This window comes from Strongylocentrotus purpuratus, unplaced genomic scaffold, assembly GCF_000002235.5.
Source record: "Strongylocentrotus purpuratus isolate Spur 01 unplaced genomic scaffold, Spur_5.0 spur5_scaffold_6, whole genome shotgun sequence".
In the NCBI taxonomy this organism is placed as follows: domain Eukaryota; kingdom Metazoa; phylum Echinodermata; class Echinoidea; order Camarodonta; family Strongylocentrotidae; genus Strongylocentrotus; species Strongylocentrotus purpuratus.
In genome coordinates, this window is record NW_022145612.1 from 29,078,821 (window position 1) to 29,106,656 (window position 27,836).

General features: G+C 36.8%; 1 protein-coding gene across 1 annotated transcript; it reads right to left on the bottom strand.

Annotated features, from left to right (window-relative positions):
- Nucleotides 1-26,385, bottom strand: LOC100890480. The gene is made up of 18 exons (XM_003725155.3): nt 25,957-26,385; nt 20,797-20,827; nt 20,248-20,364; nt 17,693-17,822; nt 15,899-15,964; nt 12,157-12,222; nt 10,353-10,494; nt 9,879-9,918; nt 9,212-9,285; nt 8,534-8,607; nt 8,119-8,229; nt 7,193-7,239; nt 5,187-5,391; nt 3,648-3,748; nt 3,003-3,114; nt 2,238-2,405; nt 1,753-1,806; nt 1-1,426 (listed from the first exon to the last, which is right to left on the bottom strand). Exons 1-18 carry the CDS (start codon nt 26,102-26,104, stop codon nt 836-838), a joined length of 2,277 nt encoding a protein of 758 aa, XP_003725203.2. The 5' UTR covers nt 26,105-26,385; the 3' UTR covers nt 1-835.
- Between the last annotated feature and the right edge of the window lie 1,451 nt (nt 26,386-27,836).

Genomic DNA, 27,836 nt, shown 5'->3' on the forward strand with positions numbered 1-27,836 from the left:
CCCCCCCGCCAAAAAAAAGTGACTATCACAAATTGTAAATGACAAACTTATTTATATTTGGTACAGAAATTTATATTGAATATATCTAAATAACATTTAGGTTTGACAAAGTGCTTTTAAAACACATGTTTTGGTTTAGTATTTCCCCTTAAGAACACCGTAGAATAACTCCCGAATATACATGTCCAGTATTTACAACAGAACAGTAACCATGGAAACCTTTAAGCCCTGGTAGGGTATTTATATGATCCCTTCTCTCTTCTACTGTGCTTATTGGGGCCTTGGTATCGGTATTAGCCACGAGAGAGGGGTTGAAAGGAAATAATTATCAGTAACAAGACGCTCTTGCGTCGTCGTTATGAAATGTAACATTCATTTACAAATCGTTGGGGAAGAAATGCCACTTTGTCACTGCGCATTTGGACTCGAGAACCTCAGAGGCACAAAGTGTGACGGTGTACATTTTAAAAGACACTATAAGCAAGCACTTTGTTCTACTTTCCCTCTACATCAAAGCAAATAATAACACAACGCAACTGTAAATAAAAACTGTACACAACAGTAATATGTAACAAAATGCGATGGTTTCACAAGCACGGTCCTCAAAGGACGTCATAACCAATAATTCGCAAGCAAAAGTATCGGTTGATATAACTTCAATGTGCTTCTTTTCGTCAGGCGCTTAAAAAGCAATTCTGCAAAGCAAATTAGCAACAAAAGCTAGTGCAAAAGAGAAGTAAATCTGCAAAAAAGGGCTGAGGTCTGACCTTGTATATGGATACATGCCACAAATACATGTACCAGAAAAGGTAGAACCTCCAAACCACCGCATTGCTCAATAAACTTCATCATCAGTGCTGTACCCACTCTCGTGACTATGGACCCGTCGATAGTCGTAGCCTTTAGTAGCACCAGTGGTCACCCCGTGGTCGTCAATCCCCTTCACGTAACCGATATCATCAGCTTTGTGAGGTTCCACCCAGTTGCCGTAGGTACCACCATGAGACGTGACGTCGCTACCATAGAGATTGTAGTTGTCCTGGAAAGAGAATGTCATCATGGAATCCCTGTCAGGTACAACGGCAGTGTCATCATAGTAAGGCGAAGAAGGAACCCATCCGTAAGTCACTGGCGCAATGGGTGGTGGTGATCTCAAAGGCTTCATATCGGTGGGTACCGTGGCTACTTCGTCAGGATAAGAATGGACGTTGGAACCATCCTCTTGCCAGTAGAGGGCGTCGATACTGCCTACAAGGACGTCTTCTGATGGTACGTCGAGGTTTCGGTCTTGATCTTCAACCATGGCTTCATGATCACTCCAGGAGAGAGCCATAAGAGAACTGGCAGCCTCACAGGGTTGAAGGAACCATAAGAACTGCTGGTAATCAGCTAGGATGACCTCTTCATCGTTTAAGGATTCACATGCCTGTTAATGAGGAAAATGAAAAAGGAAAGGGATGATAATTTTACTTGACAACAGCTAAACTTAGAATTTGTACAGCTGTTCCAAATATCATCTCGGAACTTATTGAGATATTTCTTCGAGAAAATGTATAGAATGACAATATATTAGTCGATATGAGAAGAAACAAAATCAGACATAACTACAACAGGTAATATTTTCTGTCATGCTACGGCATGAAGCAATACTTTTGTTCTTCTTAAAACCGTACTGTTATGCATAATAACGTTTCATCACGACAGAATGTAATATAATGATATATTTCATTATATGGAAAACAACCGTCTTACCATGTGACCGCTCTCTGCTTTATCGAACTCTTCCATGGCTAGCTCAAGATAGGCCTGCAAGAGAGAGAAAAAAGGTATGATGTGAATAATATAACCGAATTGACTATGAATTTATAATTTATATTGTGTTGCAATAGAAAAGATAATACATTAATTGATATCTAAAGCAGTCAAATACTTTGCCAAGCTAGACCTGTCTGTGCATGGTCATATCAGTTTCGAATGCATCATAGAAATCAAATTATGATTAGATAAAAAAAAAAACATAATTTTATATTTTTTAAACTCTTTATAGCAAATGCAGCTAGCAATATCTTTCATTAGAATATGTGGAAAATATTGCACCCTTATACCAAGCTTTAATTTTCGTTGATCACTGTTTTAAAGAAAATAGAATAAATAGAATAGATATAATAGATAGAGATAGAGATAGAGATAGAGATAGAGATTTTAAATGAAAATGAAGTAATGTATGTTGTATGTACCATGAACGACATCTTCTGATGACAGACAGGAGAGGTCTCTTTGGCGCCTTGAAAATTGAAGGATCCTTGTTGATAGTTGATGTGGAAGAGGCTCTGGTAACCTGGACCACTTTCTGTGTCTTTCCATTGACGATGAGTCCAGGAACCGGTCTGTACATCAAGGTGATACTGCAAGGAAAAAAATAAATATTTAAAATAGAATTTCAACTTTTTTTCCTTTGTTCCTTCTTCATGTTCAGAGCTGAGCTTGGACACTTCCTAGCAACGCCTGCAAGATAATGACAAGGAGTTATCTTCTTCTGCAGGTTCGTTTCTCGCCATGATTTATTACGTGGATGGCAAGGTCTTACTGATTATAGACGAAATTAAAGAAACCATAAATTAACAAGCCCTAACACGCTTTCGTAATAAAGTCATTATGGTGGTACATCTTTTACATTATTACAAGGCAATTATACCTCATGCTTAAGTCAAGGTCTATACTTGTTAAAATGATTAAAACAGGATGAATACTTCCCCTGGATAACATACTCATAGGTCAACACCCCGTACCATTATCAAATAATATCTAGTTTCTTCCAAGATCTTCAAAGTATTAAGCCATATCCATTGTGTAATTCTCCTTTTCAATGCACTGGTGATTTTCTAGCGTTATAGATAGAATATTACTACCTTCTTAATATAAATACGGATGTTTTTGTACAATTTATTAATTGAGTACACAAGTACTTAAATACTTATGGATAGTTCAGTAAGGAGACTAACCTGGGGAAGCATTTTCCATCCATGTGTAGCTACGAGGTCGACAGCTGTCAACACGTAATCGATGACGTCATCAGGAGCGAAGTAAGGCAAGTTTATTCTCACAAATCCAGGTCTAGTTTTAAGAAAAAATGATATCGATACATGTTTATAAGTTAGTGGTGAATAATATTGTGAGGTCTTCTCATGATAACAGAACTCGGTGGTTCTTTTAGTTAGCATTGAAAGCATGTTCTAAATTTGACGATCATGATCCATTTTCATAAATTAAATTAACTAGTACAGAAGCTTTTATTACCCTTGATGTTGTGCACAACAGGGTTCATACAAAATACAGAATAGGTAGGAGCGGGAACAACCCTTTTTAGCATGCGAAGGTCGAGATCTAAGAGATTCTCGGAAAGGAAGAACACGGATTTAGAGTGACTCAGCGATTTACAAACCCTCTTAAGTGTTCAAGTTAATTTATAATCATTCAGAACCTTTGATTGTATACATATATTTTGTATATTCATTTATTGAGAGAAAAAGAAGACTAATAAACATTCGTTATAATTTGCTTCCCAAAGTTCTCAAACGAAAAGGAAAAAACAAAAACCCAACAGATAAATCTTATAAAAGTTATTTATACTGGTAAAATGATCTTACCTGACACTTTCCAGAGGCTCTTCGTTACATTTGTTCTTCCTATCTTCACGAATCAGCTCAAAAAACTTCAAGGCGTTTTCCTCTGTGATTCCTAGCAAGTCCTGGTAAATAAATAAAAAAGGAAAGAAATGAGACAAATTCGTTATGATTATAAAATACGTCAATTATAAAACATGATCAATAACAGCGGCTTTATCATACCCCGATAGAAAGGTCGATTGCACTATTTGTCTACGCTTTCCCGTTCTCTACCATCTTCCTTGTAAACTCTTTCAGTTCGTCTTTAAATTCTATCTTTAAGCAGACTTTGTTCACGAGGTATCATTTCAATCCCTGCTATATGTTTGACAGCTGTTCACAAGTATACCATCAAAAGAGATTTAGAGGCATTTATTGGGATGTTTGTAAAAGCGCAAATTGATCAAAAGACATCAAGAAAATTACGGAATGATACAATTTTTAAAAATTCTACTCGCTTTCCTAATACGATGAGATTAGGATATCTGGCTTAATCAGGGGTTTCATCGACCCCAGAGATCCAGTTTTCCGCACATTGATCCCTCGATGGGGTGTAAGTTAGTCTACTAATGCAAGTGAAGAGGGGCACAGTGGTGACAGATAAGCTCAAAAGTACAGTCAGTGCACCCCAATCGGGATTAAACTGTACCTCATCGTTTAAGGGAGTAAACATCGAATCATGTTTTCTGACAGTGGTGACCTTGAACTTAGAATGACACTGGCATTCATATTGTGTATACTTTATCATTTCATAAGTGCAAGGAATTGCGATGGTACAATCTACTTGATTGCATGATTACAGCAGATGATACCACTGCAATATTATAACATCTTCAAATTATAAATGGAATTGCTTCTGTTTCTTTTGTTTCACTTTATACGTACTATGTATCAAATGATAATTATCTATATCAATAGTTTGTTCTCATATCATCTAGTTATGATAAATGTAAGAAACAATCGGCTTTCTCTGACCACAGAAACGAAGTCAAATGATCACCATCTACAGCGCATAACAATATTGATAAAGATCTCTCTATTTCTAATCGAATTTCACGATCAGGTCACTTAGGTGGGGTTTGGTCCATGATGAGATATCTCAGATGCACCCAGACCCATATTATCTATTATTCTGAATTCATCTTAAAGGCAATGTCTTAAACAATGTTAAATCTGAGATGCATGGCCCTACGTGTTATCAGTGTCTGTGATGCGCTTCAAAATAGTCATGTAGTGCCTCAAAAAAGTAAAAAAAATCTTCGAGTGACCGGTTTTAGTACCATACTCATTTTCCCCAATAGACTGTAGTGTTATGAAAACCGTTAGTAAAACGAAAAATGAAATTTCGATTTCCAATCATAAATATCTAGATAATCAGCTGGCGATTGGCATGTAAAAGTCATGGTATTACTGGCTGACCTAAATGTTTATAGTTATGATTGCAACATGAGCTAAATCCAGGATTTTGTTTCAGAATCTGAGGCAATGTTACTGAGTCACTTTAATCCTAGTAGCACTTACATGTGCATAGGGTCCCGCACAGGCACACCCTCCCCTCGCCTGGATGCCGAAGAGATCGTTGAGGAGCACGGCGATGAAGTTATGATGGAGAAGCTTGCCCGTCTGTGGATGACGGATCAGAAAGGAGAAGATTGGCAAGCGCGCCACCTCCCGGCTGCCAAGGACAATCAGATTCTCATTGTGCTGCCATCTTGTAAAAGCTCGTCTGTAAAGATAAATCAATGGAGCGGTCAAGTATGTGTATTCGGTGGTAATAATCAGTGGTTATGTCATTGAATGGTAGATAAAATATTCATAATCACACGTCCCTATCAAGTTGATAGAGTCATAGAAATGAAGCCAGTTTGATTTTGATAAAACAGGGAAAGAGTGTTAGCTAGCATTCACATATTATATTAAAAAATGTATATGCTAAAAAAACAGTGGTTAGAATAAGTTAGCTTGAATTCCAACCACTACCATGACATGAGTTTTTAATACAGCAATACCATCAGGTGAAAAACTAAGCCTTTTAAGATTTCAGAAAATTTCTTCATTGGGAGGGAAACCTAATTATGGGAGTGACCCAACGTAGACTTTCTTAACCATGGCCCATCATCATTATCGGGTTGAAGCAGACTCGAATCACGTCGGAACCTCGCATTACATCTGATTACGTGTTTTTTTCTCTGTATTCAAAGGGCCTAGAATAAGTGACACGATAGTACGAAGCGTCTGCTCTCATCAATGTTACACGGAAGAAAATTAACGCTGTCACATTTTGACGGTTCGTGGCAATAGCAAAAAAAAATCATGTAGCGCGCGGAGACACGGGAACAGATATTGTGTGATCGTGGTTTGTGTTAGGGATTTAGATGTAAAGTGAAAGATAGCAGGATGGATTATCAAACTGCTAATGAAATTACGACAGTTGCTGAAATATGCAAGACTCGGATATAATGATGAAAGAAAAGGAATGGTGATAATTCAAAGAGGCGAGAAAACTAAATAACAAAAAATGAAGGCAAATTATTTGTTTATAGAAAGATCATCGTTTAAACCAGAGGGTTAGCACATTTGGAAGAAGAAAGACAAAGGGAGAAAGATAAAGATAAAGACAGAAAGAGAAAGTGTGAGTGAGGAAGGGAGAGAGAGAGGAAGAGGGGAAGAAAGCGATAAAGAGAGAGAGAGAGAGAGAGAGAAAGAGAGAGAGAGAGAGAGAGAGAGAAGAGAGGAAGAAAGAGACAAAGATAGAGAGAGAGAGAGAGAGAGAGATAGAAAGAAAGAGAAAGAGAGAGAGAGAGAGAGAGAGAGAGAGAGAGAGAGGGGGGGGGGGGGGTTAAGGAAGATTACTACGATGTCATGTTATGCTACTCGAGTTCATGTATCACTAATTTCTGCGTGTAAAGGAAAAGGGGATATGTTTGGGGATATTGAATTATGTCGCCAGCGGAACTATGAATGGACGAGGATATTTTGTGGGATCTGTGTATAGTTCACCAGGTCGATTTAAATATCACCGTGCATCCATCCTCCTACGTCAAAGTCTGTCTCTCTTGTTCATTCCACCACATTTTGCATTAAATGTGGTTCATATTTCACCATTACAAACCATTGTCATAAAACCAGACCTTTTGCGTCTTTTGACAAGTTTGAGTACCTACCCTACCCATTTTAGTGCTGACGAAATATAACAGATGAAACAAGTTAACTTGGCCAATGTTTGAGCAGAGGAATACAAATCAAGACAATAGAATACTGATATCAACCTTGATATATTTTATGCAGTTAACACACAAAGACAAACTGGTCGTGTCGTAAATGGGTTATGGATTAAGAGAGAGAAGTGCGTGTATAACTATAATCCTTCTACCCTTCCTTAAACCTTAAGCTTTCCGACGTCATGTAAACCAATACAGCGTTCAACCATGAAACGATACGCTGCCAAGTAAGATCTCTTTCATGTTGGTAACAGGATAAACAAAGGATTAATCCTACCTGGAAAATATAACCAAATTCTTACTCACCGTGCCAACTCTTCCTCTCGCTCTTCGATAAAGTCAGGTCCGACGGCCTACCAGCAAAGGGGGCAGAATATGAAGAAAGGGAAAAGTCAATTACAGTCGTCACCCAATGTTACACTAAAGATATCGTTGGTTTTCTTATTTAAGTTATGAGGTTGGGTACAATAATTGGAAAACCTACCCAAAATTAATTATAACGATCAAAATAGTTTCATTTTGACGGCGTTTGAATGATTGAATTCAGTCCTGAGCACCTGGAGCAAGCACTTTTAAAAAGCAAATTGTATGCATTTTTTTTTGTTTTTTTGTAATATAAATTATTTTTAAAATGCTTAGCACACGAAATTCAACAAAACTATCACAAGCCAATTGCAGATTAATATGATCGACTTGTCAATATATCCATTATATTGCAACAGAGCTCTCAGTTCTGCATTTCTTGAGCGAGGCAATAAATCTTGATGGCGTTAGTCGAATGTCGATTTGCTTTCCAGGGTTTATTAGTCATAATAATATGCGCAATGGTCCGAGATTGGCAAATGACTCAAATTGAGTTTGACATCTTCGAAGGCTGCGTACTAATTTGTCTATGTAGTGACATAGTCGGTATACAGAAGGAAAAAGGTGATTGATCACCTGACCTGGCAAATGATACCCCACCCTAATGAGAGACAATGATTTCACCCGGCAACACAACTATGTATGCACCCCACCCCAGGCCTGCCCCCACCCCACAACTAACGATTGACAGGTCATCTACGTCATCTACCCTGTGAGTGTGATAATATTGTAATCCATTAATTACGTGCTTTTCACCTGCCACTTTTTAAAAGTTTAGGCACATGCACTATTGATCAACGCTCCTCAACACTCAATGTTTGAATGATTATGAGAAACATGTTAGATTTATAATTTGTGCAGGTACCTACCTGTTTGACTTGGAAGGCGAGACCAGCCCGAATCGATTCAATGATGGCTGGTGTACCACCCTCTTCTCTTGCCTCTATGTCTTTCAGATAGTGATGCATCTTCCTTGACACCTGAAAAATGAGCACCAGTCTATCTTATTATATCATCGGTTAAGGGTAAAGAGGGAGTTAACTCATAATTTATAAAACAAAGAGTTAACGCCTTTCTGGCTCTGAACAACTTATATTCTTGTCCTATTTTTAATTGTGTAGTAACGAACTAATGCTAAAGTTTATTAACACGTGAAATATAAGTAACAAAGATTATTATCTAAAACATAATATTATGATGATAATAATTATTTTGTCAATCTCAAAAGCCGCCAGATTAATCCAGGTTTTTATGAGGTTTCAAGAAGAATGAAACTATACTCACGTAATGGACAGTTCCTCCACCTAGAGCATGAGGTACATTGTTAACGAACAGCTTCTTCTTTGCGATCAGAATACCTTCATAAACAAACAAAAAATACAGGTAAAGGTATTTTCTCTTTATTGCTTTTAACTATAATTATGGGTGAGAGAAAGAAAGAATGAATTATGATATACGTCATGAAATCCTAACATTCCAAGACGTTCAATAATTTATCGTGGGCAAAATTAATCACAAAGAAAATATAGGTCTACTTGAAATCATCAACATGTAAGTCAAACCGAAATAATTATGTCGGTAAACGTTCGTTGAAAACTCAAAAAATTGACAATAACGAACCATGAAAGATCAGACAAGGGAAGTATTTGGCATTCTTTCAAACAAATCATTCTGTGCCTTCCAGATTATGTTTGTTATTTTGTTTCTTTCCTTTTCAACTAATCCGTAACCTAGTTGCACAAACCACTTCTTGAATGCATTACCATTGATCCGTCAATGGGTTTGTGAGGAAATACACGATAGTACGTGAATTCTGTATATGCCAGCACTTGACTTGGACTGATGTCATGTCAAAAGAGCTTCGATTGACCTGGGGTAATATAATAATTTGTTACTACTAGGAGAAAGATACTCTTATCAGAATATTTATTTTTGAAATACTTATTTCATATTCATGCATACCTGGTGTGCCGACTCCACCGACAAACTTGTGCGTGGAAACGAACACGGCATCTTTGGAACAATCCACTTCTTTCCTACAAAAAAAATAAAAGATAATCAAGAAGATAAGGAATAGAATTAGATCAAAATAAAACGTTTCTATTAATTGCTTTATAAGCAGGTGTTAAGCTTAAAACGAAATATTATATGTAAATTATTTATGTGTAATAGTGAGACTATGATTTGGCATTAAATACAAGCATCGAAGCATTTTGTACCAAGCTTGGTTATTCTTGTAATGACATTTTTAAAAACAAATTATAAATCCCCTTTTGGCCATACTTTATGCTATGTTCAAGCAAAACATATTGTTTTTAGAAAAATGACACTACGCGTTTCACAGGTAATCTTTCAGTGGAAATATGGCATTTCAGCGGGTCAATTTCTAGAACGGCTCTGTAGGTGTTCCGCTTTCATATCAATTATCATTTGCTATGATAAGTTATATTTCTGATCATGTGAAAAACATTTGGCTAGAAGTTACACGTGACTAACAGTGAGATCATAGAGATTTATGAGCGATACTATACAGCTGTTTCATGCAGGGGCGTACGGCACTCTAACATTTTACAAAAAAAGAAGTGGGAATAATTCCCTCATGCAATGATTGAAATGTTAGTCGACTTACTCATAACCGACCGGATTCATGTCGATATCCAGATAAGGTGCTGCAAATTAATTAGATAGGGATAACAAGACATATGAGAATTAGCTACTGTGTTTTGATTGTACATGCACAAAATTGCACTCTATTTTTCATTTCGGCCACAAACCCAAACATAACCCACTCTTACCTCATATTCAGTCAAAATGAACTGTATGGTTGAATAAAGCGATTGGAATCTAACCTAATTCAAAGATAAGCCCATCACGTAGTCTATATTTTCTCCACCAATACATTAAAAATTACACACATCTCCAATACATATCATACTTACAAGAATAACGAACAAAATAAACGTAATAATCGGGAGCGCCATCAGGAGTGTCAAGTCTGACAGACATGAGCGCTATACAAGAACCTACTTCTATCATTATTATCATTAATATATACTTGGGTGGAGAAGTATATCTACTTTGAAATATATGGTTGGATTTATACCTGCCGTGGCGTAGTCCCAGAAGGAGAGGGCGTTGTACCGGTGGAGTAAGGCAGAGACAGCATTGGTATCTGTGATGATGCCTGTAACATTAGACGCTGCTGAGAAACATCCTAACACATGTTGGTGTGTCTGTGTAAATATCTGGTGATAAAATCACAGAAATACTGTAACAATAATTTCAATAATTATTGCATGAGTGTAGTGGGACAAGTTTCAAGTTTGTTGCTAGAAAGAAAAGCTTTCAGTTGGTAACAATCACCAAAACATGGGTCTCGATGACGTTTCCAGAATACATGATAGACTTGCCTGGGGAGAAGAAATGTATACCTCGCAATCGCTACATTACAACATTTTTATAAATAGAACACAGTAATTAAGGCAGAAGAAATGTACATAATATATTTCATATTCTTGAGGTTTCACCCCATAAGTCCACGAGGTGTAACCAAATACGAATAAATACTGCCGTATCATGGTTTGTTCACAATCGGGTGACATGTATGCTTATTATTGAGTATCCTGAATGTGGTATTTTGCCACAGAAAGAGAAACTTCTCAACTAAAACAGTTGGGTTCAAACCGATTATCATTCCCACGATAATATCCTTTTTGTAGATGTGTATGAACGGCGTGATTTCATGCTCAATGTACCTCTGATGAGTACACAAAATATGATTTTATATGCCGAATATGTTAATCACCATCAGTAAATTAAACATCGACTTTTAAAACCAGTCATCCAGAACGTAAATATACACCCACAGTTAAAACAAAAGTGTACTATAATATAAAGCGATTATTCATGCTGATTTTATTAACTTTCTGGTCAATAACACATTTAATTGCAGATCAAACGTCATATATCGTGTGTGTCTATATAATAATAAAGTACCATTGTAGTTTTAAAAATGTTATTGCATTTCACGACGAGAGGCAGAGAAAAGGGTAAAGCGAGAAATGAGGATGAAACGTCACTGAATCTCATTATTGTAAATTATAATTTTGATTAATAAACTAAAATCAGAAACAGATTTTAACCTGACTCAGCTATCTGTTCTGTTGCTTATCAGTAGATTATTTCCCATTCTCTCTATTTTTTGTTGAGTCAGCATCGACCCTAAAGCGATGTAAGATCGTAAATCAATTCCTATCTTTCTCACTTGAAGCCCTATCTGCTTTGATAATACCTGACAGATTTCGTTCTTAACACGTGCTAGCTTTTCATTTTCCCTCCCCTTTCCGTCTGTGATGACACCCGCTTCCCTCTCACACTCGACCTCGCTATTCATTCAGAATTCAATCCAGACCGTTCGTCCCGCCATCCACATTGTGATAAAGTACAGCTCATTTTTTATACTCGACTGAGAATATCGTGGCCTAATCCAGGTCCGATTTAACCCTTGCAAGTCATGCAGCCGGGAACGACCCCTGTCATCATGGAGACACTTTGCAATCAATATGGTAAAACTATTTAGAAATGGTCCGTTGTTTCATTTACACGGCAAACATTGGTTGATGATTTGTTTGTATTTGTATCTGCCATCTGAATAGCAAATGGTATCTTTGCTATATTAACATTGCATTTTGTTTCATTACTAATAATCGTTACGGATATAGGACTGAATTGAACGCATATTTATATCTTTACCATTGTCATAGTCTGGCCGTAAAGAAAAGCGAAATAAATTTGAAGTTTCAATAACACAAGCATCGCAATTAGTTATTCAAACCTAAAGAATAGGATGTATCAGATCGACACAGATTGCTAAGCAACATGTATGGCTCTTGTATAATGTCACTTACTTTTAATTTAGACTCAATGTCATCCAGATCAACAAGTCCTTCTATCGTCTGCTGAACTCTCACGACCTGTAGGAAAAATCAAATCAATAACATGCTAAATACGTATGGAATGCAAACCCGTTTTTTTCATAATCATTATTAAATTGTTGAATGGTTGATACTGATACTTCAAGATAACAATTCAAGATAACAATTGATTTTAGTGTCCTTACATTCATACTTATCGCAACCTCCCTTGTAATTCTAATGAGACACAAGAGACAAAATAACGAACTCGTGTAACCAACGAGGAAACAAACAGACGAGAAGAAGACAATGAGTAATATTCAGTTGCCATGGAAACTCTAGGGTTTATAGAGCTGTCAATCTTCTGCAACAGTTGCGTGGTGATGATCATTAGACAAATTGCGGATGACAAATACGATGTAAACTGAATTTGTGAGACGGGAAAGGGTATACAGGACATCTACGATAGTTTGAGCTGACACACCATGCAGTAAAGGTGACCCAGTATAAGATGACCGCTAACTGTTCCTTGCTATAAAAAGATTAGTAACTCTGTTATGAGACCAAAATGCCTCTTATCATGTCTCTCGTCTACTCAGTGGAATTTGAAAAAAATACATTTCATGCATTTATTGATCAAGAAAAGGCTGTCTAGCACGCATGCAAGGGATTTGTGTAAGATAACAAGGACCGTGTTAAGCTGTCAATCATACAATTCAAAAACACTGATTTTGGACAGAAAATTAATGAATGCTTTTCTCTGACGCCATAGACAAATGTTGCCATAGCAAAGGGAAAAAATGGCGTCATAACAAGTAAATGTGCATAAAATTCGCCCCATCTGCAGAGGAACTTGCTCAACCATCACACTATAATCCTGATACTTTTGTCAATACAGCTAAAGTCATATTATCACAACGGTGGTAATCAAAAATTTAACATCTAAATCATTCCATCATATTTTCTACTCGGCCTTATTTAGATTTTAAGAGCATTTATCAACTTCATCGTGTGAGTTAACTTTATTTGTGAGTTAACTTTATATTTCGGTGAAAACAATTAAATGCATGTTAAAATACTGTATTTTCGTTCGTCTGCCTCTATACGAAATAACAATCAAATCTGTCATAATTTCCTTGACAACAAGATATGTATTTTAGCAGTCTCTTTGTGTTATTGTTTGAGGGTGGACATGCATGATCTATAGACGGTGAAGTAGAAAATTAGGCCAAAGATGGATGGGAACTTTTGTACCATAGACATGCACTCTCTAACCACAAACAAAATCTAATGACGCTTAATACACGCTCATCATAACCATTCCCCCTCTATTTTATAATTCATATAAAAGCAAATGAAAACCACAGAATTCAAAGCCGCAGAAAACAAGAGGGGAATCTGTTATTGGCAACTGCTATTATAGAAAACAGTGTCGTTGATATTGTATGGAATGATGCAAATGCTCCATAATTTGAACAAATGCCGTGGATGCTAAACCGCTGCATAAACAATACATGCAATGAATGAAAGAATGATCCCGAGTAATTAATACAACATGCAGTATATGTATATTAGTCTATTGTTCAGCTGTTTTTAAACATTTGGATTTTAAGGCATTTCTTAAAGAAGCGCTGACTCAGGAAACTCCTTCTATAAATAATCATTTAAACAAAAAAGATTGAAGAAAAAGTTAAGTAACAATCTGACAGAGTTGGCATGGTAGAAACCCATCATTTTGCACTTACAATCGACTATAGGGAAGATGAGGGTCTGTAATTAAGACTATTATACAAGCAAGTGGGCCATTGAAAGTGAATACGGCATGTAGTACATTGTTAACCTTGGCGCCACGCGAACCCCGTTCCTTTGTCAAGGCCATTCACGCTTCAATTTTCCTATCTCTACAAATTAATTTCCCCTTCATTTATTCCATTCTACCGCAGATGACGTATACATCATAATGTACATAGAGATATATATTTTGTTCACCTAATTTTTCTTTGTGTGTTCTCTATGAGAGGCATAGAGCTTGAGTCAAGGGGAACATGGATCTCAATCGAATGGCGTTAGAAAAAAAGGGGGAAAGGGTGGAGAAAAGTGAAAGGGGAAATGAACGTGAAAGTTGAACATCTCCACTACCCGCTCCTCACCTGATGACCTTATTTCTCTTGCAAATGTTATAATTGTATCTGATACCAGTGCCCCCTCCCATACCATGACACTAGTGCCCCCTCACTAGCTGAACCGGAGTAAGGGTCATCGACAATAATAACCTGTTAGATGACCCCCCCCCCTACCACCACCCCTCCCCATCTTATCAAATGTTACTTTGCTACGCCACGTACATTGATTTATTATAAAGCTTTCGATGTATTATCTGTTAAAGGTATAACTCGAATGATTCCGAGCCGGTATTAACAATGAAGCATAATACGACCATCAAGCATACAGACGTGACCAATAAGCCTAAATCAAAAGGTGCTCATCTTAAAAATCAAAATAGGTCACGGAAACCTTGGACTTCAAGCGGTATCATGAATGATTACGTAGACCAATCTTTAGTGGCGACATACTCTTTCACTTTCCAATTGTTTTGTTTTAAGGTCAAATGATTGTGATGCGATTAATCATGGAGGTTGGATGAAAACATCCCGCATGATGTAATAAAAGTTCAAGAGTGAACCTCGTTGTTATTTTGGAGCGAATCTAGTCCAAAACAACTTCCGTGTCCAGGACCTCTTTCTCGTCTTTTGATTATCCACCAGTATAACGCATATGCACGTAATAAACGATAACATTCGGAAGTGTTTTCTACATTGGCCATGAAATTTACATTGAGAGGTCACAGACTTGAAACGATATCTAATATCTGTTGAACTATCTACAATATTATTGTCGCGGTGTGATGTTCTATCCGCGTGGCCTTGTACGTGCAAAAATGCGATTAGCATTGTATCTGTCGCAACAATGTATGAATTTGTAAATACATTTACGAGAAATAAGGATTGAATTGCTTGCCAGTTTTCTGAACATAAAAGGAAATTTGATATTGTAACTTGTTTGTTTATTTATTTGTTCGATTGTTTACGACATAACTCCCAAGAGTTCATATTGAAATAACGTTAGATGAGTAGACTACCGTCCGTATCAGAGCAATCCATTCATCTCACATGCAAGATGACGGCTTTTAATCTTAATTAGAATTTGCAGCAAATTAAACACCGGCAGCCAATTGAGGCGTAATTAATTCCCCTTTTCAATTTCCCATTTCCGCACGGAAAACGTAACAGTGCGTGGCAATTCCTAATAATCCAATACAAGATTTTTCCCCCTCTCATTCCATTTCTGATCAATATTCAACGGGCACACAACATATAACATCCAGATATAGTGTTCAAGTTCTTTGGCAAGCCAAGGCAAGAAAAGGAAATCGCAAATTTATGCCTCCATCAAAAGCAATAATATTATGGAAGGCTTCTTACTGTAGCTTGATGTGACATTTTCATTATGAATAGATCCGCCGTTTGAATCAGATATTGATCAACCTTTCACTCAGCTTCATATCTTCCCCTGGTAGTCCACTCATGTTCTAGTTTAATCAATGTTTTTAATTATTTACATCCAATGTTTCTGTCTGGCAACGCTGTACAATAATTTCCAAGAATCATCTTGAAAGCTGCTATACACCACGCATGAAAAGTGAATATACCAGTTTTCAAAGTAAACATCTCCTTACCTGTGCTCCTATTTCTTTCCAGGGCAGGATATTGGAATGGTGTTCAAATGGCCCAACCAGTACTACCTGGAAAAATCATAATTCAAAATTCATATCATCAGTAACAGGTTTCTCAATCTAAGAATAATCACATCACGTTGGACCGTTTATAATAAAATGAGCATGCTTCATCTTGTCAAAATTCCTATTTTGTTCGATTTAAGATCATAATCCCTTTTAAATCGTCAAATGATATAGATTAATAGCGGCATGTGAGTTTTAACAAAATCCATCCATACAAAAAAATGAAGAAAGAAAGGGTCAAAAGTTTGCAGACAGTCAGGAGAGTTTCTGTGAAAGTAAAGACCCAGTATCGGACGACACATATAGTGCGGAAAGCTTGAATTCAATATCAAAATACATCTGGACTTGATCCTGCGATCATTTGACGGAAAGCCCCCCTTTCCTGTTCAAACAAATGGAATTAATGCCATTGAGTACAACAAGGCGAATCTTTCAAATTGCATCAGCAGTTGTCAAATCATCGCGTTTTGTCTCATATCTTTGTCATTGCATTTATAAAGCAAAATATTGTCACAGAACTTCCAGTCCAAATAACAGGGAATACAAGATAACAGATTTCATAATAAAAGGATAATCAATATACCGTGCATACGAAGAGATACTACGAAAACAATTAGGCCAATACCACAAGGGATGACGAAATAGATAGACAAAGCTCTATCTCATTTCAACACACTTTAGCAGCAAGTTCAAGTACGACTATTAAGTACATGTGACCTTTGTTTGAAAGCTGTTTGTCAACAGCTCATTTCAACAACCAATCTCTTCCTTCAAATCATCTTACAGCTTCATCATCATGATACTTTTTTCTTTGAACTTGTTCTCGTTATTCTTTCTCTATCATGACCTACATTATTAAAAGTACATGTATATCCATGAAAAATCAGTTGCATGATCTATCCTACGTAAATATAGTAATTACAAATAACAGTTTTAAAAATGTTCTTAGAATTTTGACAGCACGCTTCTCTATCTCATTAATTAGTTTACATGCAAGTATTCCTTAAAATACAAAGAATATACTGTTTGCCTTTCCAGTAATTTGATGGAGGATTCTGTCCCATTAAAGTGCATTTCCTATGGTAATCGTTGCTCACTGTCACTCGGGTTGGTGAACTATTTTGGGTCTAATTAGAGCAACTTGCACTTGCTAGTATCATAATGGAAACAGGAAGCGGTTGTATAGCCAGGACATGAAAATCAATCTTCTTCTCGTTACCAAATTATATTTGAGCATAATCATGATAATGTGAAAGTAATCTCCGGCATAGTGTCCCGTTTTTAGGTCTGAAGGGGTAATAAAAAATTCATGGAAAGTTATCACGTTGGTTCACAGTTATTCACATCTGATATTCTATCATTTCTGTAAATCACCAAATGAAAGACAATTATGTATAAGGATTTGGAAGAGAAAGAGGGAGAGGATAATGCCATGTCAAAATATTAAACACCCTCCGTACTGTCATTCTGTATCTACAGTCAAACCTGTCTATAGCGACCGCCCAAGGGAAACACAAAAAGTGGTCTCTGAAGACAGGTTCCTTTAGTACATGTTTCACTTAGAAACCATTTTCAAGGGAAACACAAAATGTGGTTGTTGTAGACAGGTGGTCACTAAAGCAGGTTTGACTGTATTTCCTTTTTAAAACCATCATTTTGGTATACACAAGAGAAGTAAAACATAATATTATGTGCGAAGTGAATGGTATTAAATAAAGAATCTGAACGTACTGTATTTCTTGCTCGTTCTCCTTGCATTTCCATAACATTGATGAGTTTATGAATTGCTCCTGTCGACCCACTGCCTGTGAATATAAGAGCGTCCTCTTCTCCACAATTTGTGCATTGTTTGATGATTTCTCTGCAGGTAAAGGTATATGGAAAAATGGTTAAGTCTAATACGAATAATTCCTAGCGAAGATGCCACAATAAATGCAAGGTACTATGAATGTAATGGTAGTTACGACTTCTCTCGCGACTCTCTCATTTTTCATGACCCATTTCGGAGAGACATGATGTTTTTTCCCCAATCCTATATGTATAATACAAATCTATTACAATACATAATTGCGTGACAATGGTAATTATAATTGATGTGTACGTTAGTCCATGCATACAATTCTCCGCAATTTAGACGCCTGTGTATCTCTACACTACGAACTACATGTATACACATGCTTTGAACTCTGCTCATATTTATAATTTTCGTGGCTTAACCACAGGTAAATACCGGCACTGTTTCGGCGTTTCTGTTTCATCTTTTACAAAACGCGGATGACAAATGGGCTTTAGAATGTATATAATGGATGTGTGCATCAGTCTGTGTCGTTGATTCATGAGTACTACAGAGTTGTCGATTCATGTTACAGGAATCAGAACATGAGTGGCAAGCTGCCGCACACACATGTCAAATGTCTAAATACATTCTTCATCTATCGTTCTCCCACAACTTCACGTTTTTCTCTCGACCACATGCAGTCACAACACAAAGGTCCTTGAGACGCACAAGGTTAATAACGGGATAGGAAAAAAGCGCGCGCTTTCAGATCGGACGAGCTGCAAGTGACACCAGATTCCACTGGAGTTTTATAAATAGTTTATTCATCAGATAGAGAAGGGGACGAGGAGAGGGGGAAGTTATGAAACCTTTTTGGGCGCTGTATGTATGTCAGACCTTTTTGTTTTTACTCCCCCAAGTTACGTTTCACATTTTGAACATGGCGGAGCAGCTGTTTTTGACTGGTAAGTCCCCTTAGGTCGACGGTGGTTGCAAAGAGCTCAACTTGTCGAATGAGTCAGCAGCATCAGTCCCCAACACACCCGGTATTGCCAGCCGGCTGGTCCAGGCTATTTGGCCCCTGATCAACCACCGTACCTACCTTACATTCCCCACCCCTTTTTCAGCTACAGCATGCGTGAGCCACATGAACTTCGACAGGTCTCCATGGTATGTTTTAAAACCTTATTCGCAGTCACCCTTAGTTACTCTTTCTTGCCAAGATTTTTTTCTTCTCGCTCGCAAGAGAACTTATAAATTAATTGTAATTTTTCAAACTACCATTAAAGTAGATAGTTGGCCAAACCTAGTAATGTACTGTACCGAATGCATAAACCGTATTAATTTGGTTAAAATAGACTGTTCACTTAATGGGGGGGGGGGGGGGGGAGGGAGAAGACTTTTATCGACCCCTCCCTATCTGATTCTATACTACGGAACAACTCATCGAACACAATTGTGATTTGTAATGATTATTGTACTCCGAGATCAACGTACTGGGTGGTCTTTTGCACAACTTGTTAGTCCAGCTAGTTAAAGGGACTTTGCAATGTGGATAATCATAATTACAATATGGAGAAAAAGCTGTCAAATGTCATTCGAGGTATTATTGAAACAGTGTGACGAGATAGTGACACTGTGACCGCTACTTTCATTTATAAGAAAGTCGCTTATACCATCGTGTGTCAGTTCATGACAATGTACAAGTTTTGGCCCGCTGTATTTTGCAGATGAGCATGATACAAGATTCTGCCGTCAGAACTTCTTAAAAGTCCTATAACAGCTTCTGAAATGCAGGACTTCTACACTGTATATCACGTCATATAAAAAGCTATAAGTAAAAATCCAGATATTAGGCCTGTATACTTGCAGAAATTTGACTAGGTGGATATTCGAATGTGTGTGTGCGCGCGTGTGTGCGTGTGTTGGAGGTGACCAGACTTTGTGACTGTCACATTAAAAAATCTTATCCTTACTCTTTTTTTGTATTGGTAAACATGCTACATATTCACGCACCTTACAAAGTATTGCCTTTCGTGAAACAAAGATCCTACAGTGTATTAATTCAATCTATAAACTGAGGAAAATTGCAAAATAAGTGATACTTCGTCGTACCGGGAAAATTACAAAATAACATGTATTCTCATAATTATGTGCGTTTTGATAAGGTCCCACAGGGCGTGGCCAATATAATTCATTTCCGCTATCGTGTAATACCCCTAAAACAAATTAACGACAGCACCTGACTATTGTTTAAATAGTAGCAAAAAATATATGCCTGTTCCATTTTTGGAAAGACAGCTGACACAACCGAAAAGCGATCTAAGTGGCGATGTATCATTCCAAATATTTTGTCATACATGTATGTATGATTTATAAGTCCATCGATTTAATACACTGAATTTCCGTTTAGAAACCGAATAGAGAGATTCGGAATTATTAACTAACTCTTCTCATGGTCAGAGGAGATTCTTCACATTTATAATATGAAATTAAATTATGCACTTACCTCGATTCGTGCCTGAATCTTGTTGTCTGTTTAGATGTGATGGTAGTGGTGGTGTGGGTATTGGCGTAGAATGGATAGACGTTATCAGCTAGAAAATTCTCAATAAATCTCAGTGGTCTGTATTCAAAACAAAAAATGACATTCATGAATAAATAGGTAAAAAAAGAAATGAGAGTCATGAGTTCATACGCAAAAATAAATTAATTGATTGATAATATCGGCCAAAGTCAATCTCCTCGAAATAATGAGAAATAATAAAAAGGGGTGTTTGATATCTGAGTGACGTACGAGAGGTATACAGCATGAGGTTGTATTTCTACCATCATAAAATCGATTACAATTTACATAATTTAAAAAAATTATGAAATTTTCTTTTTATAGATTGCTTGAACATTATTTGCACATTGATTTACATCATTCTGCTTGTTTCGTTTACATGTCATCTAAGTAACAGAGGAACCACATCGATTTGGCAATCTATGAGTACATAGTAGTTGTGATAACTAACAAAATAGAGATGAAACATATTCAAAAGACAAATAAACTTACTTTCCTGATGCAGTATAGTCGCAGTAGACAACTGTTGAATAACAGAGAGAAAAGGAATATAAGTTTTAAACCAGGTACATAGCATTTGGGGTTATTTGGATTCATTTTTTAATTTGTAAAGGATGCATGAGATCACCCTTTTGAGTTTTTTTTAAAAATGTCATTCATTCCATAAGCATGACTGATAAACATATAACCCAAATACATGATTTTGACTGACCCACAAGATGTTCCCTCCCTATTTTCCGAATCCCAATCTTTTTTTCCTCTCTCATAACATACCACCACCCCAAACGGCATGGAAAATAAAGCAGTCTCATCACATGCTTAGCCTTCCTTCAGAAGTCACCGCTTGCGTCTTTTCATTCCCCAGCCAATAACTTACATGAGATGATAATGTTTAATGATCATTGATACCACATAATGCTCATTGCAAAAGTGTAAGCTTTAGCTTCAAGAGGTCTTTGCCTTTATATACAGTGCAAATAGATCTATACATTTATCATGATATCAATGAATATGTAATGAGTGTCTCGTCAAAATGAACCACGAGATAATTACACTGGCTCTTGGCACTGCGATATGTCTATCCTATTATACAGCAGTATAGATCTTAATCTTCAATCTACATTTTTAACGTCTAGACAAGGATCGTTTCTGGAGCGATAGTACAGTGACCTTGTCCTGGATTTCTGTCCTCATATGTTTGATTGGATGATGCTGTTGTTCATTCACACTGTTTGATTATGTTAGAGATCAGCGAAGGCTTACAGTGACGAGACCAAAGCCGATTACATGATTGTGGTCAGCCATGATTGAGTGTATAAAGAAGACAAATGCTTTCTTTTCTTTCATTCTTTTATTTTCTATTTTGTTCTTTTCGAGTGACAGAAAGTGATTGAGCAATTAATATATCACGTGGTAAGAACGTGGATGACTCGATGGACCTCCAGTTTAGGTTCTAGAACTCGATTGCGGACCACGATTGCCACGTTTTACTTAGGAAGTGCTATACACGTCCCTATCACATCCGTTGTCCCAACTGCTAAATAAAATTGCTCCCCTTACGAGTCATTATGTAACACAGGCTCCTGGATATGGTGACGTAATCACTGACTCGTAGTCTAAAATTCATGTCTAAATAACTATTTGCTTTGCTCATATTATATAGAATGTAGCTAAAACCTTCCCGAGGCTTAAAAATGGCATATTGCACCGAACCAAACAAAACCATCAAAAGGAACTTCAACTTGCATGATTAGTTTGCAATATAGCTACAGGTATAGTATTTCTCCCAGGTCAGTACAGGCACAGAGAGAGCCTAACAACAACATCATCTCACTAGGAGTAGGAATATTAATGCCAAACAGCTTAGCGTTCATCAGATAACATACCGTGCTTTCCAATAGTGGGCCAGATTGATTTCAAAATGATTTCTATCAGAGGCTCAGATACGAGAATTAACTACTAGTTTTCAACAAATAAAACATCAAATGGTTCTGCGAGTAAGACCAGACGGTCCGATGTGACCTTATTTGCGTACACTTTTCACTATTCAATTATCCAGGTTTATTCTTTGAAAGATGTCTGGGGTTCGTCGTGCGACGATTATGTAATGACCTGATCTCGGTGCAGGCAGACTGGCCAGACAGTATCAAGGTGAGACAAACATTAAAGCTGTGATCCAAGAACGGTAAGGCTTCTGTATTGCCGCATATACATGACTTATATAGGCATGATTAAAATCATATAAACATGTAATATAACTTTAATATGGGGCGAGTTAAAGAGAGCACAGTATACACACGCTTCGCCTGTTTTATACTCCAACCATTATTTTTGTAAATTAAACTGCTGTCACTGAGTAATAATCTTCTTTTCTTCTGTGGTTTATAAAACAAAATTAGAGAGCAAGAATTAACAGGAAAGTTGACTATTATATTCGTGGCATCATAAACATATGCCGGATCGTAAAGGATATATAATTAACAATTATTCTGTTCATGTGTAACCTTACGTCTAGGCCTATTCTAGATATTCCAAGTACCACGTGAGTGAAATTTAATTCATAGTCGAGGAATAGACAAATGAAAAATACGTTGCATGCTTCCTTTAAAATTGGCGTCTAATGTTAGACAATATCCGTGCTATTAAGACTGTCTGGAAGCTCAGTATGTGTGATAGGGTTATGGATAACTTTATGGATGACCCGAGGGGACTACTCTAATTATAGGTGCTGCATTTTGTATTGACAGTACAGAATGGTTTTTTAGCGAGGGCCCCGGTCTCCAGGGTCCGATGATTGTTATAACCTTTTATATCAAATGGTAGCCCTAAAATGTTCCTTGGACAAACATTTCTTTAAATCTATTGAAACTAATTCAAGAGATAGAGCCTACCATTCAGATAAAATGAATTGGCAATTGGCGACAGATAATATCAGATGTATAGCTCTCTTAAGCTCTATGACAAGGAATAGCCATTAGACCCATATTAATCTAGCGGTAAAAGATCAGTAGGAGCAAAGTATGTGCATTAAAACATAAAATTTCAAAATCCAATCGTAATAAAGGCTTCTAAATCTTCATCCAAACTACAACCATGGAGATATGCAACAACCTCGATTACCAATGACTTTAAATTTCGTTTACAAATGAATTTAATTTCTCTATTTTCCACTTTTGGAATTAAGACTCTTCAAGCAGTTTTTCTTCTTCAGAAGAAATCAGTTTCTAAAGGGTTAAACGAGGTAGGATAAGGCTTACTTATGACATGTGAGGGGTTGCGTCGGATTTGTAGGTGGAAACGCTGGAAATGTATTAAGATCAAATCAGTCATCGTAATGCATTATGACTGTCATGGCTGACGAATACTGTTTGACAACTTGCTTGAAAAGCAAAAAAAGACGGCCCAAGATGGGGGAAACGTACATTTTGTGACCAATATGGCTATCTTGCTAAAGCGATCTCAATTTGTTTGTGAATATAAGTTTTCATTTGCGGTGTGGTGTTATATACGCTACTGTATATGATGTGATCTTGCTAGCCATGTTTACTCAATGTGATGTTTGCCCGTGTTCTTGACCTCATGTTAGCTGCTTCACCACAACACAGGTTGGGTATTTAGATTCAGGGGGCTCAATTTAACACCACCGTGCTCTCTCTCTCTCTCTTTTTTCTCCCTGATATTATTTGATAGGATTGGCATTTTGTGTGACGCGTGGATGATGAAAGGTTCGACAATATTTTTGAGAATGGAAAGAGTCAAATGTGGGCAAAGATAGATACGTTATCAAATAGAGCAATCAATTCATGTTTTCCTTTTATGCTGATTGATTGGTTGATTCGACTATATTCCATTTCATATCAATTGTTTCCACAATACAGAACATAGTTGACAAAGTAAGTTCAAAATCATGAAATGAAACGGTATCCTACTGGAAAGCATAGCTTGTTCTTTGTAGGTTCCCAAGAATGCTTGCTCCACCCAGAGATCTAAATCAAGAATATTATCTCACTGAGGAAAATGTACAAGATGAACATTTAGAACTGTTATCCTCGATATCACAAATACTTTTTTTTCTTTAAATAATTCCTTTTAAATTCAAAAGACACTGATTTCACTTTTCTTTCTGTCTATGTGTTGGATACATAAACTGTACTATACATCCTTTCTTATTATGAAAATCGGGAGTTTGTGGAAATTCATCGTAATTAAAAGGGTATGTTGTGTGCGATGAAAGAACAGTTGTTGAGATCATGTCAATCATCGTATTCCGCAAATCAATAACAAATCAAACAAACAAATTTATAAGGGGGAAAATCTCAGAGATTTCCGGAATGGGAGTACACAGAGTAAGAGGGAGAGAGAAAGAGAAAGTCGAGAAAGTCGAGAGAGGTAGAGAGAGAGAGAGAGAGTATGTGCCTGTGCGTGAGAGAGAAAGAAAGAGAGAGAGAAAGAGACATGGTGAAAGATATGGAAAACCTTGAGCGGAGATATGAAATATATACACGTAGGCCTATACATGAAAGAGGTTTAACAAAAGATTTGCCAGAAATTATGAAGAAAAAAAAATAAAAAGACATAATGCAGTGAAAAGAAAACCAATCGGTCAAACAGAACAAATAGACACGTGTTAGATGTGTCTTTTTACTATTTAAATTTTTTCATCGCAGCAAGAATATAGGCGTTAAAAAAAGGGTGAAAAAAAATGTCGGACAAAGATTAGATCACTGTGTTAATTATGGACAATCATCAATCTATCTGCTAAAATTACGCTCATTCTTGTTAAATTTCTCATGATCAAGCTACCTCGACGATATTAAAACCCAAGTTGAACTACCAATTAACACATGAAATAAAATAGAATAAGTCTAGTCATTCTCAATGGCTGCACAACGGTATACAGTAAGAGGACACCTCACGGCGTTTGGCAGTAGCACAAAAATGAAACACTATCTAATTAGGAAATGTGCAAAGCGTTAGATTAGCCAACGCTTATTGCTAAACGAGCACTTCATATTGCCAATTTACCCGAACGAGAAAGAAAATATCTTCAAAGACAAGAAGCATATACTATTCTAGACAAGAGTGCAAATGCATATCTGTATAGGCCTTCATGGTAGACATATTCTTTGGTTGCCCCAGAAATCTTATACTATTTTTCATTTTGTCCTATTTATGTTGACCGCCACGTCAAACGTATCACCACATGGAGAAAAGAAAAATGCATAGCTGATATATCAATATGTTCAATGAATTTAAACTGTTGACACAAATTCTAAACTGCATGTACAAAATGAAGTATAAATGAATAACCTGCTACTTGTACGCAAACCATTCGTAACCTCTTGTACACATGTATTGTCTGGGATTTATTTCACATAACATCTTCAACCCAAGAAACATTGAATATCAGAATAAATTGTTTTCTTCAGAGTTAACTCTTTAGTTTGAATACTTCTTCTTCGTGCAAGCAGACATAGAAGATGGAAACACTTCTAAAAAAACTACCAAACTATGAAACAAATATCTGTCAATAATTTTTCTTGCACAATACTTTCGTATCACCATCCCTGCCCTGAGGAAAGTAAATATATATTTAAAAAAATCTAAAATATCTTGGCATCCTTAAAGTCTCAACCTTGTCAAGAGACTTACCTTGTTTTTCTCCAAAAGGTCCTGTAAACGTTGAATCTCCACCAATAACATTATCACTGATATGTTGCAGGAGAGTTTGTCGATCGTCGGCCAGCAGCATCTCTGCTCCAGTAGCAGCCTGCTGATGATGGGTATGCTCAGGCAGCATCTTGCTGATTCTGATCACCACGATCAAGCGAAGGATAATATCCGAAAAATGAGTTGATGCAAAATCAGACGTCAGACTGTGTGTCTCTATATTCTCTCCGAGATGATGACTGAAAGCGAGGAGACAAATGGATGATACTGAAATCCGAGCGAGCAACAACCTGAATCTCGACTTCTTCTCAATGACAGGTTCGAGTTCAACGTGTGCGGGAGTCCTTGAATGGGGAGCTTGATATCACTGCGAATTCCCTGTCGGAGATCAGTTGTGTGATTGACGGTAGGTAACACCTCTTCTACCGATCCTCACATGGAAGCTCCAATATATAGCAAACTCTTTCACATCGCACGTCGATTGCTCCACTGCCACAAAACGGACTCGTCCATTATTATAACAGGGGTTTTCGTCAGAGATGATATAATGCTATCTTCTTTCTTTACTAATTGGGGTTTTCTGTATTTCATTCATATCAGATTGGTGTGACATAACATTATAGGTGTGGAGGTTGATTGAGTGTTGTTTTATTAAATGATGTACATGTCGTAGAAAGAAATGATTTCGTGGAAAATATAACTTTCTAGAGCCGAATTTCCAGTTCGAGCGAAATTCAGATGCCGATTCCAGTTCTTTACAATCACATTATCTGCTATTTATTCTCCATTAGTATCTTCTTATCTTAAATTACTCTAAGAAATTGATCTGGTGATATTTTATTTAAAACAACAATTTGGTCTAGATGTTAAGTCCTGCTCAAAATAGACTCATGAACCCAGTTATTTTAGTTCTGTCGAATTTATCTTTTCCCTCTCTCTCCCAGACTTATTACAACAAGGTAAAGAGAAAAGGTCGGATGAATCTCGGTTCTTTCTGTGAAGTTTAACTCTCTGGTGTATTCACAGTGGACGATATCAGTTTGATTTGCTACTGGGCATTCTGATAAATCGTAGTACCTTAGTTTTCTTCAGACTATGTTATGGTCTGTCTTGTTCTGAAGTTTTCCGAGGCATTAGTAGGAAATGCATCATAACACAAAAATGTATTTACGGAAGTTTGTGCAGGTTCGGGCAGAGTTGGAAATATTTTTTGTTGTTTAGTGCTTACGGCACCAGAACAACCCACGTACAATCATTTAGTTTCTTTCTATTCTTCATAAACATGGAACAGAAAAGAAAGCTCCTCGAAAGTAGAATGCCTGAAATAGATGTGTAGTCATGGTAACGTATAAGTTAGTAACATACACAATTTTCCAGCAGTATAGTTCTTTCAAATTCGACGCTAAGGTGGGCATATTGATTAGAAGGCTCCAGTATACTTAAGATTAACTTAAAAAAAAAAAGAGATATCATTAAATGAAGTTCCCTTATGTTGAATGTTGCATATGAGTTTAAAAAAAGTTCCAAGCACTGAATTAGTGCATATTTATGTGATGATATGAAATATAGAAATTGAGGTATTTATCTGGTGTGATATTTTTTCAGTTTAAACTTTATACACTGCCTTAAAACCTAATCCCCAAAAGAGAGAAGCTATGAACACTTTTATAGCGAATCAGCCGTGAGTCCCTTTTTTCGGGGGGGGGGGGTATTAAACAATTTCAACACTTATTTTGAAATATAGGTTTACCCAAAAGAACTTATTTGACGATACATTCCACGCTGGTAAGTTGGTCTGATAGTCTGGAAGTCGAATCATTTTTTTTTTAAAATTACCTAGAGAGAGAGATAGAGAGAGAGAG